Genomic DNA, 13,528 nt, shown 5'->3' with positions numbered 1-13,528 from the left:
AAGAGGGAGGAGTTTCTGATCACCTTTGGGTGTGTTCAAACAGGTCACATATATAGAAATCGTCTTTAAAGTTGTCCAAATTATGTTTTTAGCAATGCATTATCAAAAAATGTTGATGAAAAAAAGTTTTGACATATTTACGCAAAAAAAAAAAAAAAAAAAAAAATATATATATATATATATATATATATATATATATATATATATATATATATATATATATATATATCTTCATTACTTAATGATGTTTGGCATAAAAGAAAAATTGACAGTTTTGACCCATAAAATGTATTGTTGGTTATTGCTACAAATATAAATATACAAAGTAAACATAATGTCTTAAATTACCTTTGTAAATAAACCTCATTGCTCGACTGTCTCTCTGCTGTCTCAGATGATGATGTATTTATCCTGTGTCGGCCACTGTAGCTTCTTGTGATCAGTGGACTTGCAATTCACAACCTCACCTCTAGATACCACTAAAATGTACACACTGCACCTTTACAGTTTTTCTCAGTCGCTTTGGTATTTCTCAGATCAGAATTGAAATTCTCAAAACTATCTGTTCAATCTTCACATTATTGTGTCACTTTTGCACATCAAAAAAGCAGTTTCTCATTTTCTTTGAACAAGTTGCAAATGCTTTGGTACATCCATGCAAATGATCATGTGCAATTCTCTGCTGGTTCCTACATCATCAATTGCTTATGTCACGTTAACCAAAATGTATTGTAAAAACTGGCTGTTGTTCGTTAAAACGTGGACTAACCGGAGCTAATCTGTACTAATAAACTTTTCCTGAACTACTTGCCAGTAGGGTGCTGGCACCTACACACACCTTCTTTTGGTTAATAAAACGTGAGGGCAATCGCGTCCGATACACCGCACGACCGTGAATATCTTTGTAAGCAAATGTTCAAACATAACAACCGAGCAAAAAATAGTACTGTCGTCCTACACTTCTAATTAGAAAACACAGTAAGAACTTTCGTATTTACGGCCATATCAACAAGTCCCTCCCCCACACATCTCTCTCCATGACGGTAACAGTTACACTTTTTATATAACAGGGCTGCAAATGAACCAGACCCACCCAAACTAACTTGAACATAAACACACATAACATCACTAATGCAAAAACCCAACTGTCTTGCTTAACACAAAAAATAAGTAAACTCTAAAGAAATACCCATAATGCACCTGGCTGCTAGCACTGACTCCTGGGTCATTACAGTATTATAATGTTGAATAGTCTCACCCTTCACAACATTTAGGCATTAGTTCATAGTATAAGTCTTTACATGCAAAATAGTTGAACAAGTTGTAATGATATGTCAAGCATATTTCTATACGTTTTTATTAGACTTTTATTTCTAATTCTGTCCTGAATTTTTAAATTGCTCCCAGGTGAATCTTGACTTTCTCTAACGAAGATGCATCTCATGAACCAACAACTGGCAAGTATATATATATAGCCGGAGCACAACACAATGTTACAATGTCTGACAATGGAAGGACAAGGAATTGGACAGGGTCAGCAGCCAGAGAAAAGAAGAAGAGGAAGAGGAGTGAGGCAGTGTGGTGGAGGAGCTGGGAGGCAAAACAGAGGAAGAGGCCGAGGACATATGTGCGTTCCTGATGAGATAAGAGCCACACTTGTAGACCACGTTCTCAATCATGGGCTTACAATGACAGAACAGGTATGTAATCTAACAATAGGCACTGTACTGTAATACTGTATACGTTCTGTAATACTTCATGCAATATTACAGTATTCCACTTGCATTTTACAATATACAGTAAGTATACTTTAAACAGTGACATTTTATCTTACTCAATTTTGTGTTTTGCATTACTATATTTTTTCCACATAGGACTGCAAAACAACTTCACAGGGGTGGCAGAGGGCCCCTTTTCACACCTGAACAGGAGGAGGCTATTTGCGCCATGGTTGTAGAAAACAATGCCATTAGACTAGGGGAGAAAAAGAGTGCCATTATAGAGGACAACAACATATTTGAAAACATCCAAACAGTCAGCATCTCAACCATTGACAGGGTGCTGAAAAGACACCAAATGAATATGAAGCAGTTGTACACTGTTCCATTTGAAAGAAATGGTGAAAGAGTGAAGGAGCTGCGCTACCAGTATGTACAGGTAAACCATGCATGAGCATGCAGCAACTGTACCTCACAGTAAACAGTACAACATGGTATAGTGATACACAGTACAGTAAGTGTGACCTTTATACATTTGCTATGGCTGTAGAAAAGAAGATGCAATTTGTGCTGTATACATTTGATGCAACTGTATCTTGGCCAAAATGAAAAAGCATGTAATTCATAAAACTCATTTTGTGTCTTCTGGATATAGCGTATAATGGAACTGGAAGCAAGTGAACCACCGCACAGCTTCATCTACATGGATGAGGCTGGCTTCAACCTAACAAAACGCAGAAGGCGTGCTCGAAATATCATCGGCCACAAAGCTACAGTTGATGTGCCAGGCCAACGGGGTGGGAACATGACCATGAGTGCTGCTATCTCTGAGAATGGGGTCAGATTGGAGATGACCTGCCAAAGTATGTGATAGTTTGGGACAATGTCAGTTTCCATCACTCCAACATCATCAGGGAATGGTTTGCGGCCCACAACAGGATGCTGATGGAGTTCCTTTCACCCTACTCTCCATTCCTTAACCCCATTGAGGAATTTTTCTCAGTATATGATTGCCAGCCACATACACAGATGACTCTTCTGGCTGCCATGGATGCAGCGTGTGATGACATCACAGCAGATGCCTGCAGAGGCTGGATAAGACATTCTAAAAGATTCTTTCCACGCCTGCATCGCAAGAGAAGATATTCGTTGTGATGTGGATGAGAATTTGTGGCCCAACAGACAGGAACGTCAGGAGGTGTAGGAAGATTGGACTGTAATTCCTACAGCACTGCATGTACAGCTTTCCCTAAGGAGACTGTCCTATGGTCACATTTCTACTTTTTTTTTTTTTTCTTTGTGCTATGCAGTGCTGTCTTTTCCTTTCTGTATCGCAATGACATGGTCCGTCAACAAATTACAGTACGAACAATAAAAGTGTAAATGTGAATCTTGTCCAGTGTCTTGCAATCAAACTCCCATATACACTAAGGTGTAACCTACAATTTACAATAATTGTCATCAAAACTTTAGCCATAGTTTACATCAGAACATCCCTCCGGAGTACACTGTTATATTGACATCATGACTAAGCAATTTGACTGCCTTATCTGTACACAATGACACAAGGACTTGTCATTCTGATGGCACTGACATGTTCATTGACACAGATATTTATTTTTGAGAGATGAACTAAGGATTTTGAGCAAGAGACTGGCTTTTGCAGGTAATCCATGGTGTTTTGCTATTTGTACGAATTGTTTTGAGAAATGCACTTACTGTTTTGCAAATGTCAAGGATGATTCGAGAAATGTACCAAAGCAACTGAGAAAAACTGTAATATCTGATTTCATCTGAATGTGTTACTGACCTACAGTTGCAATCGAAATTATTCAACCCCCTTGACTGGCAAGACATTTTGCTGCAGAGAACAAATATTTGTGAAAAGAGTTCAACAAAGGTATCCATAATCTATTAAAGAAACTATGTGTATGACTGATCTCTGAACCAAGCATAAGTACATTTGGATGTTTACTGTGGGATGATTGTCCTGCAGGAAAATCTGTTGATCATCAGCTTCAGTTTTTGCACCAAAGGCATCACAATTATTCTTCAAGGAATCCATGATGTCCTTCATACAGTCATGTTTCCCACTTCCTGCAACAGTAAAACACTTCATAACAGGACTGATTCCTCCAAGTTTCCCGATAGAGATGGTGTTCTTCTTCCCTTTGCCTTTTTTTGTACCAGACACCCTGCTGATCCATGGGTCCAAAAGGTTCCAGTTTGGTCAGATCACCCCATAAATCATTCTTACATATCTCCACAGGTCTATCCAAATGAATTTTAGAAACACTTGTATTTGTAAAGTACTGAAGTCACTGGGGGTTTAAATAATTTTGAGTGCAACTGTATTTGTTGTTGAATCCTTTCAACTTTTAAGCGTCAGCTCTGTTCAATGCATTGAATCAGTGCCAAAGATCTCTATGAAGTGAAATATCAGCTTCAGTGTAACTGAGGTGATGTTGCACACAGTTACCCAAGTGGAAACACTAGGAATCAAAATATATCACACACCAATTATAACCTTCAATGGAGATAAAAGGACCAAAGTCAGCTTACAGTTTTTCTCAGTGGCTTTTGTTCATTTCTCAGATCAGAAATGAAATTCTCAAAACTACTTGTTCATCCTCCACATCAAGTCACTTGTGCACATCAGAAAAAGTTTCTCATTCTTTTGATCAAGTTGTGATTGCTTTGGTTCATTCATGTGACTGATTAGGGTACATTTGTCTGCGGTTTCCTACGTTATCAGTTGTTATTGTCATGTTGATCAAAATGTATGATCTAGTTCTCTGTGTGATAGTCTCACCCCTCAAAACATCAAATCATTAGTTCATCGTCTAACTAATTACAGTTTTTAACGATTGCTTAGACACAATTAAAAAAAAAAAAAGGCTCATTTTGTCAAAACACTACACACAATTTACAATCTACACACACGAGTAGCAGAACATCTCAGATCTTTTGCAAAATGAAACACTTGATTCAAAACATTACAATAATTTAACAAAACCCAGTTTTAGCACCGTATGACACACACATGATTCATACAGTCAGATTCTGTTTGAACCACTTGCACACTGCTGTGATCTGGGTGTACTCACACTAGGCAGTTTGAACCGTGCCCGAGTGCGTTTGACCACCAAAGCGCGGTTCGTTTGACTAGTGTGAGTGCCCCGAACCGTGCCCGGGCGCGGTTCGTTTAGCCGTCCCTGGCCGCTTGGAAGAGGTGTGCCAGTGCACGGTTCAGTTGGACTCGGGCGCGGTTCGCATGAAGTGTGAGCGCTAACCGTGCTGGAGCACGGAACAGGACGCGTGACATCACATTTTTTCCCGATGTACGGGAACTGTAGTCGGTAATCAAAGCTGCAAAGTCTTTGCTGCACTTCAGCTGGTACCTTGCAAACCTCATACGAGCAGCACGACTGCGTGAAAATTTTCGTACTCGGGCCCGGTTCACGGCAACCATGCCTAGTGTGAGTACACAGTAACATTTATACCTTTCTAATGATACAGTCTGGTTTAGACTTTTTTTCCCCCTTTTCTTTAAGATATTGAATATATTGACCAAACACAACACACAAGACATGTAAAGCACCCTGATGAAAGTATTTATTTATTTCTCAGTATTTATTTCTTATTTTGCACTGAAAATCAGAACATATTCGAAATACAATATAGTACACAAACAAAAACATGTGGAGACAAAATAAAAGCATGAGTTTAAAGTAAAAAAAAGAAAGAAAGAAAAAACAACCTAAGCATCTCTTTGCCTATAGCTGGATCTGGCCACAGCACTTCATCCACATCACAGGCGATGTCCTCTCTCACAAGACAGTGAGGGAAGAATCTTCTTGAATGGCGAATCCATCCTTGCACAGACATTGTCCCAGATGACAATGTGTCTCATCTGCTCTGCATCCATTTGTTGTTCTGCTGTGACAATGTTGTGAAGTCTGTCTAAAAATGTAATGGTGTGGGCCGTGTTGGCATGGCGGTGTAGGATCCCATTCTGCGTAATTGCATAGGACCCTCAATCCTATGTAGATCAATCAAAATACATGTTACAGTATGGTACCAAATAGTGCTGATGTAGTACGAAATATTGTACTGTAGACAGCAGAGAATGTGCTCTTGTCGAAATGTCCGAATTACTGAAGCAGCAGTATATCTGCTGAGGTTGGGCTGAACTCTCTGGCTGAATATAGGAAGTTATGGAAAAAAAAAAAAAAAAAAAAAGGTATGATTTCCAGAAATGTGTTCAAGCAATTGAGAAAAACTGTAGTGAAAAAATGATCCATTCATAAATACAGTCCCTTACCGCCACCTATTGGTCAAACAATATAACTGCACTGACTGTCAGCCTTCACCTGATGGATTACAATTGGTTCAGTTTAAGTTTTGTATAATCATTAATTAACCAAAGTATCCTAAGGATGGATATTATTTTGTGTATGTTCAGTTTTTAAGGCCTATTAAAATGTTCATTGTAAAATGACTATAATACAACAAAAGCAACATCTGTGGTTTCATCTGTATGAAGCTTCAATCACAGCTGAAAACTTAAAAGTTACAGTACAGGTTGGTCATGAAGAACAAGGAGCCACACGTAAAAAGACCAACATCCAGACGACACAAAGCACAGCTGCTGTTTATTATTATTAATATTTGTAGTTATTATTGTTAACATTATATTATGTTCAACAGCTTACAGCTTTTAAGTTATTCACTTTAAGGAGTCTAAAATAAGGAAAAGAGTTTTTTTTTTTTTTTTTTTGTATTTGTTTTTCTACTTGAGTGCACTAAATGTTTTGGTTAAAAAAAAAATGAGAATCATGTGAGAGAATCGTGATCTCTAATAAGTGTTAATGATCAATTCTCTGTGATGTTTGTATTGTCTACTGTATACAGGTCACCAGAGCACCAAACAGACTTTATTAGAGAATTGACTGATTTTCTATCTGAGTTAGTGCTGACTGCAGATAAAGTCTTGATTGATGGTGATTTTAATATTCATGTTGATAATGAAAAAGATGAATTGGGATCAGCATTTATAGACATTCTCAACTCTACAGGGGTGAAACAACACATGTCAGGACCGACTTACTGTCAAAATCATACTATACATAAATGATCGCATTAATTCATGTTTATGTTGTTAATATGCATTCACTAACTGATTTTTCTAGTAATTTCTAGTATCTAGTATTCTATACTCTCCGCGTGTCTTCAGATGTATAAAAATGGTTATAAAAGATGGTTTTACTACAGTAATATTGTAGTAAACAAAAAAAACAAAGTCTGATCACTGTGAAATCTTTATATTTAATCATGCAGAGAATGTAGCTAATATACTACAAAAGATTTTGAACAGTGAGATGTTTAAATATTTTTTCCAAGCCTGCATTTATTTAATCCAAATAAGGAATATATATATATATATATATATATATATATAACTATTTTTATTTACCAAGGATGCTTTAAATTGATAAAGTGATGATAAAGACATTTATCAATGTTACACAATTTCTATTTCAGATAAATGATCTATTCATCAAAGAAACCTGAAAACAATATTAATATTAATCAATATTAATTATTTTCAACAATATTAATACATGTTTTTTTTTTATATTAGGATGATTTCTGAAGGATCATGTGACTGGAGTAATGATGATACAAATTCAGCTTTAAAATCACAGGAATAAATTGCATTTTAAAACATATTCAAATAGAAAACATATTTTAAATAGTAAAAATATTTATAAATGTTTTTGCTGTACTTTGTGTCAAATAAATGCAGGCTTAATTAAAAACATTACAAATCTCACTGTTCAAAAACTTTTGTCTGGTAGTGTGTGTGTATTTTCAAACTTTTCACTGCAACTGTAATTTTCAATATTTTATTTATTTATTTTTCATTGTTGGCTTATTTTAGGGAAAGTGTAGTGAATAAGAGTCCTTCAAGAGATCAACATCTCTGCTCCTCCACAGTGTCAGGTTTTTGTCAGTAGCGGATTCATGTTGGATATGTTATAGTTAACAGCACGACTATAGTTTCTTATAATCTCATATTTTGACTGGAATTGTGTTGGACATAATTATTGAAATTATATTTCAATCTGTATTTTCTACAGATGTATTTTTATTGATCTTTATGTGTAGAGAGGGACGTCCCAGTGGATCACAGTCAATCATAAACATCTTCAAGCACACATGACTCACAGAAGATTGCTGTTGAAATTCACTTTAAAGAAGCTCTGAAACCCTGTGGAGATCTAGATTATCTATATTATTATTACTATTATTATTATTATTATTATTATTATGCTTGTTATTAATAGTGAATTTCTCTCTCAGACACACAAACACACAGATTTCTAGCAGGGTGTTGCTATGCAGTTGCTAGGGTGTTACTATGCAGTTACTAGAGTACTCTGGATTGTTGCTAGGGTGATCTGAGTGGTTGCTAGGCACTTGCTGTGTAGTTGCTAGGGTGTTATGGGCAGGGATTCATGACACATCATTGTTTCTCATTGGTCAGATATGATTCACATGATTTATTTTAACCCTTCATGTGTTTTGAATTTTGTTTTTTTGTTTTTTTCATTTTTAAAGATGAATATATTTACTTGTTTTCTGATCTGATATTCAGATCAACAGTCTCTTACTCATGTGATTAAATATTGAATCATGATGAAAGATGAAAGCAGGAAGATCCAGACCTACAGGAGTAACGATTACTGACTATTGATCGCTAAGATCCTCAGAGAGTCAAAATAACACCAGAGGAATGGTGTGAGTGTGTGAGTGAAGGTGGTTGTGAATGTGTGTAGATGTGTGTTAGTTACAGGATCAGAGAATGACACCGTTCCTCTGTCATAGTCCAGATTCACTCTCACACGATCAAGATTCTGTTTAACACCAAAACCAGAACCTGGAGACCATCCATACTGATTATACCACACACACCAGACATCAGTCTTAAAGAAATCCCATCCCTTCCTCTGGTTTGATGCTGTAGTTACTCCAAGACTCCAGTTTGAACTCCGTTTAACCTCCACATCCCAGCAGTGTGATCCTGAGTTAAAACCCTCTGAACCCAAAACACAGAGATCACAGTCAAATCTCTCTGGATTATCAGGAACAGGTTGATTGATCCTGCTGTTTCTCACACTGGTCAGATCATCAGACACGACAAGACCTGGATGAGCCGTGTTTGGATCCAGAATCACAGGAGCTGATGAGACACAATGAACAGATGCTGTTATTCTGATGTTCATATAATGATCAAGAGTGAACCAAACACAGATGATTATCAATTATGACACTCGTCCTGTTGATCAAACACATCAGACAATTTCCTCTCATCACTGTCAGTCATTCTCTGTGTGATTTATCAATACTGAAAGTGAAATCAGAAACACTGAATGATCACATACTGAAAAGATATTCATTTGATTTATGCTGTCATTTATATTAAATTATAGTGAGAAGCTGCTTTTAATATAAAATGTTGCCTTTGTACAGAACTTTACACAGTGCTGTCATATTCAAATCAGATAAACTATAATAATACAGAAAAAAATAAAGTCTATATCTATATAATTTTGTTTCTCTCATATGAATCAAAGCTCTGCTTATTTAATAACAATAAACACACAGTAGGTATTATTCCACAGTAATGCAATCAAATAATAATCTTGCTGATATTGTAAACAAAAGCTACAACTTAAACTATTAATATTTTTTTATTATTATTAAAATAAAATAAATAATAATTAAATAAAAATATATGCATGTTTCTTAAATGGAAATTATAAAAAACGTTTTGGCAACTAATTGAAATAAATTTACTAAATGACTAAAACTGAAATAAAATTATTTACATCTATGCATACAAAATTTAAAGCTGAAATGTAAAAATAAAAATTAATTCAAAATATAAATACAAAACATGAAAGTCAACAGTATAGTCATCATATGGGAAATACATTTTTTTGTGTGTAGAAATGTTTTCGTTAATCTGATTAAATAAACTAAAAAAACTGCTGAAATGAAATCTGTGTCTTTCATTAGACTGAAAATAAAAGTCAAGCACACTGAATTCCACAATTCATTATTTCTAACAGTGATCTGCTGATTTTGGTGCAGTATCATCTGTTTATTCACACATAATGCTGAAATCTGTCAATATTCCCCATCATGCATCATTTCCAGTGTGTGGGTGTGAACTCAGATGTTCTGCAGTCAGACTCACTGTTCTGGACGATGTCCTGCATCTTCTTCCAGACTCTGAACGGCAGGTTGCCCAAGTAACGTGGCACATGAATCAAAGCTCCAGAAGGCGTCTGTGGATCCGGCTGTGAGATCTGGACTCTGGAAGAACATTCAGGAGTCAGAACTGCAGTGGATTTGAATCAGAAGCAGAGACCAGAGACACCAGCAGATCACTCACCTTTCCATTGAGACTGGAAACTTCTGCAGAACAAACACACCATTGATCATCAACAACTCAATCAATCATCAATCAATCAATCAATGGATGACCTGAAATCAGACCTTTAGAAAGCAGACATCACTGGCTTTCATCGTCTCCTCCGTGTCTTTGATTGTGTGTGAAAGAGCTGAGATGTGTCTGTTGATCTCCTCCAGCTTCTCCTTCATCATCTGCTTCTTCTGCTCCTCTTCCTCCCTCAGTGCAGTGATTGTAGCTTCTTCTTCATCTCTGAGAAACTGATGAAGCTTCTCAAACTGCTGTTTAATCTGACGCTCTGTGTGCTCAGCTTGAGACTGAAATCAAACCACATTCACTTCAATCATCTCCATCAACACACATCAACACAATCACATCATTCAGATCTGAGATAAACTCAGATACAGACATATAACGCATCCAGAAGCAGATTGATGATCGTCATTTACAAAAATAATCAACTGGAGTCCATTATATTAAATATATCAGATCACAACTGTATATAGTGATCCTACAGCTGTAATGAAAATGACTCTGATTCTGTTTCCTCACCTTGATGTGTTGAACTGTTTTCTCAAACTCTCCTTTCATTTTTTCATTGTGTTTTAGTTTCTCCTGTAATGGTTTCAGTGCTGTATTGAGCTCCTCCTAGAATTAAACAAAATAAAAATACATAAAACACCAGATTAGAGAAAAAAGAAGAGAAGACGATACAATGATATGATCATATAATGCAGTTCCTGATTTATTCTGTTTTTGTTAACATCTCATACTAAATACATTCAGAAGTAATTACAGTTTGTAAAAGGAAAAGTTATTTATTGAAGCAAAATGCTTATCCAAAACCAACTGAGCCTGTGTGGAAAAGTATTTGCCCCCATAGTTACTGATTAAATAAATCTGTGAAACTGCATTGATAATGTAGTTCAGATCACTGCAGTCCTGTTCAATCAAATCAACACTTAAATAGGATTTTTCAACAGCATTAAGTTTCATTTGTCTTACCTTATATGATGGAACAACTTCATCGATTGGTCTGAATGTGTGATTGACATGATTTTGTGAATTAACACACACTACACACACCGGCTGTTTGTCCTCCAGACAGAAGAGTTTGAATTTCTCACTGTGTAAACTGCAGATCTCCTCAGATCCTGATGAACGACTCTCATTTCTCTTCAGGAACAACTCACACAAGTTCTTTAAGGCAAGATTTGGAGGAGGTTGAGTTTTTGAGGATCTTCTCCTGCAGACAGGACACTCCTGAGTTTTCTTCGTTCTCCAGAACTGTTGAAGACACTCTTTACAGACACTGTGACTACATGACAGAAAAACAGGATTCTTGAAGATTTCACAGCACACGGGACAAGAAAGCTCTTCTACAGATAGTGAATCCATTCTCACAGTTTGAGCTCCAGCAGTCGAAACTTTACTTTCACTTTCTGAACGACGGTTTCAAAAATGAATCACAAAGATCTGCTGTCTGTTCATAAACACACGTCCCAAAATCCTTAAAGTGTTTCTCTTTGTTCTTCACCGATTCTTTGTTTTCTTTAGCAAAGACAGAAGAGAGAACGACAGAAAGGAGGATTTTTGTCCTGTGTCGGCCACTGTAGCTAGCTTCTCGTGATCGGTGGACTGAGCCGTTGGCTGCAATTCACAACCTCACCGCTAGATGCCGCTAAAATGTACACACTGCACCTTTACAGTTTTTTCCAATTGCTAACACACAATTTTTCAAACTAGTCTGGTTTTATCAAAATACTTAACACAATTCACAAAACCACACACCCAAACTGAAAAATACCTCATATATCCTGCAAAATGAAGCACTGCAACTGAAACTACACATAGCATTATCAAAATCAAACTTTTGCATGAAATGGCACACACTTCATTCATATTACCAGATTTTTGCCTAACCAACTACACACTGTTGGGCATAATGAACAGCACCCCCATCTTTAGTATGCTTTGCCATAATACTAAAATATGTATCAGATTGTTCACATGCACAGAAATATTTGCAGATACACACACATGCTGTTGCAACATTTTTTTTTTTTTTTTCACTACAGTAAACAAGTCAGTGCAACATATGCACAGCCGATATATTTACATGGGACTGAACAAAAATATTCTTACAAAAAACAGTAAACTGAAAAAGAAAATTTCAGAAAAAATATATTACAGTAAAAAAACAAAGAGGCAAGAAAAATAATTAGGCAGCATCTTGCCGCACAGCCGGGTCTGGCCACAACGCCTCGTCAACATCACAGGCAATATCTTTCCTTGCCAGACATCGAGGGAAGAAGCGCCTTGAGTGCCTTATCCATCCCTGAATTGCACTCACATCAATCTCATCACATGCCTCTTCCATGGCCTGCACAAGAGGCATGCGCACAAAGGGCTGCCGGTCGTATACCTTCCACGGTGGAGGACACCATGCATACTGGAGATGGCAGCGCACATTGTGATGTTCCCACCACGTTGGCCAGGAACATCTATAATGGCTCTGTGGCCAGATGTGTGGGATTGCATGAGCATCCATTTCCAGTACTCCCTGAAAACAAAGAACAAAAATCAGTCAATATGGTTTTATCCAGTACACTGGGAAACAATGTTGCATGTAGTGTACTGCAGTCAATATAGTACTTACATCCACATATGCTCGTCTGAGCTCTTTGTTTCTTTGAGAGTTTCTCTCAAACGGCACCTTATAAAGTTGTTTCATTCTGATTTGGTTTCGCTTGAGAATGCGAGCCAATGTGGACAGACTGACTCGTTGAATGTTGTTGAATAAGGTGTTGTCTTGGATGATGTGGCTTTGAATTTCTCGTAATCTGATTTCATTGTTTTCCAAAACCAAGTTTACAATGGCAGCTTCCTGTACCCCGGTGAACATTTGGCCCCTTCCTCCACCATGGTGTCGTCTCTCAGTCCTTTAGAAAAAATAAAATAAAAATATATATAGGGCTTGGACAATGCAGGCTAAATATTTTCCCCCACAGTAGAGTACATTGTACAGGAAACTTGTACGGTTCTTGAATGGCTGATGTCATACACTAAGTAAACAGGTGTCACCCAACTGATACACTATGACATGGGGTATACTACATGTGTACTACATGAAATTTTGGTTACATACCTGTTCTCCAGTCTAAAGGTCCGGATGACCGAGGCGACAGTAAAACGGCTCAAGTTTGGCTGCACTCTCTGTCCAGCCTCACGCATTGTCAGCACATGGTTGATGACATGATCTACTAAGGTTGCTCTGATTTCATTTGAAAGTGTTTGTCTTCTTTGGCCATGAAGTCCTCTACCTGCT

General features: G+C 37.0%; 1 protein-coding gene across 1 annotated transcript; it reads right to left on the bottom strand.

Annotated features, from left to right (window-relative positions):
- Positions 1-8,442: 8,442 nt before the first annotated feature.
- LOC127160857 (nuclear factor 7, ovary-like) lies at positions 8,443-11,669 on the bottom strand. The gene is made up of 6 exons (XM_051103505.1): positions 11,206-11,669; positions 10,753-10,848; positions 10,287-10,517; positions 10,183-10,205; positions 9,985-10,103; positions 8,443-8,964 (listed from the first exon to the last, which is right to left on the bottom strand). The coding sequence occupies exons 1-6, from the start codon at positions 11,596-11,598 to the stop codon at positions 8,465-8,467; spliced, it is 1,362 nt and encodes a 453-aa protein (XP_050959462.1). The 5' UTR covers positions 11,599-11,669; the 3' UTR covers positions 8,443-8,464.
- Positions 11,670-13,528: the final 1,859 nt, after the last annotated feature.

This window comes from Labeo rohita, unplaced genomic scaffold (genome assembly GCF_022985175.1).
Source record: "Labeo rohita strain BAU-BD-2019 unplaced genomic scaffold, IGBB_LRoh.1.0 scaffold_476, whole genome shotgun sequence".
Taxonomy (NCBI): domain Eukaryota; kingdom Metazoa; phylum Chordata; class Actinopteri; order Cypriniformes; family Cyprinidae; genus Labeo; species Labeo rohita.
Note: the sequence above shows the minus strand (reverse complement) of the source record. Positions and strands in the feature narration are given on the sequence as shown.

What these genes read in the sequence shown, in the direction of transcription:
- LOC127160857 (XM_051103505.1), bottom strand. Translation starts at nt 11,598, where the DNA reads ATGGATTCACTATCTGTAGAAGAGCTTTCTTGTCCCGTGTGCTGTGAA. An exon ending in GTGATGTCTGCTTTCTAAAG is followed by an intron (nt 10,206 to 10,286) that starts GTCTGATTTCAG and finishes TTTGTTCTGCAG; the next exon opens with AAGTTTCCAGTCTCAATGGA. An exon ending in TTTCCAGTCTCAATGGAAAG is followed by an intron (nt 10,104 to 10,182) that starts GTGAGTGATCTG and finishes ATGTTCTTCCAG; the next exon opens with AGTCCAGATCTCACAGCCGG.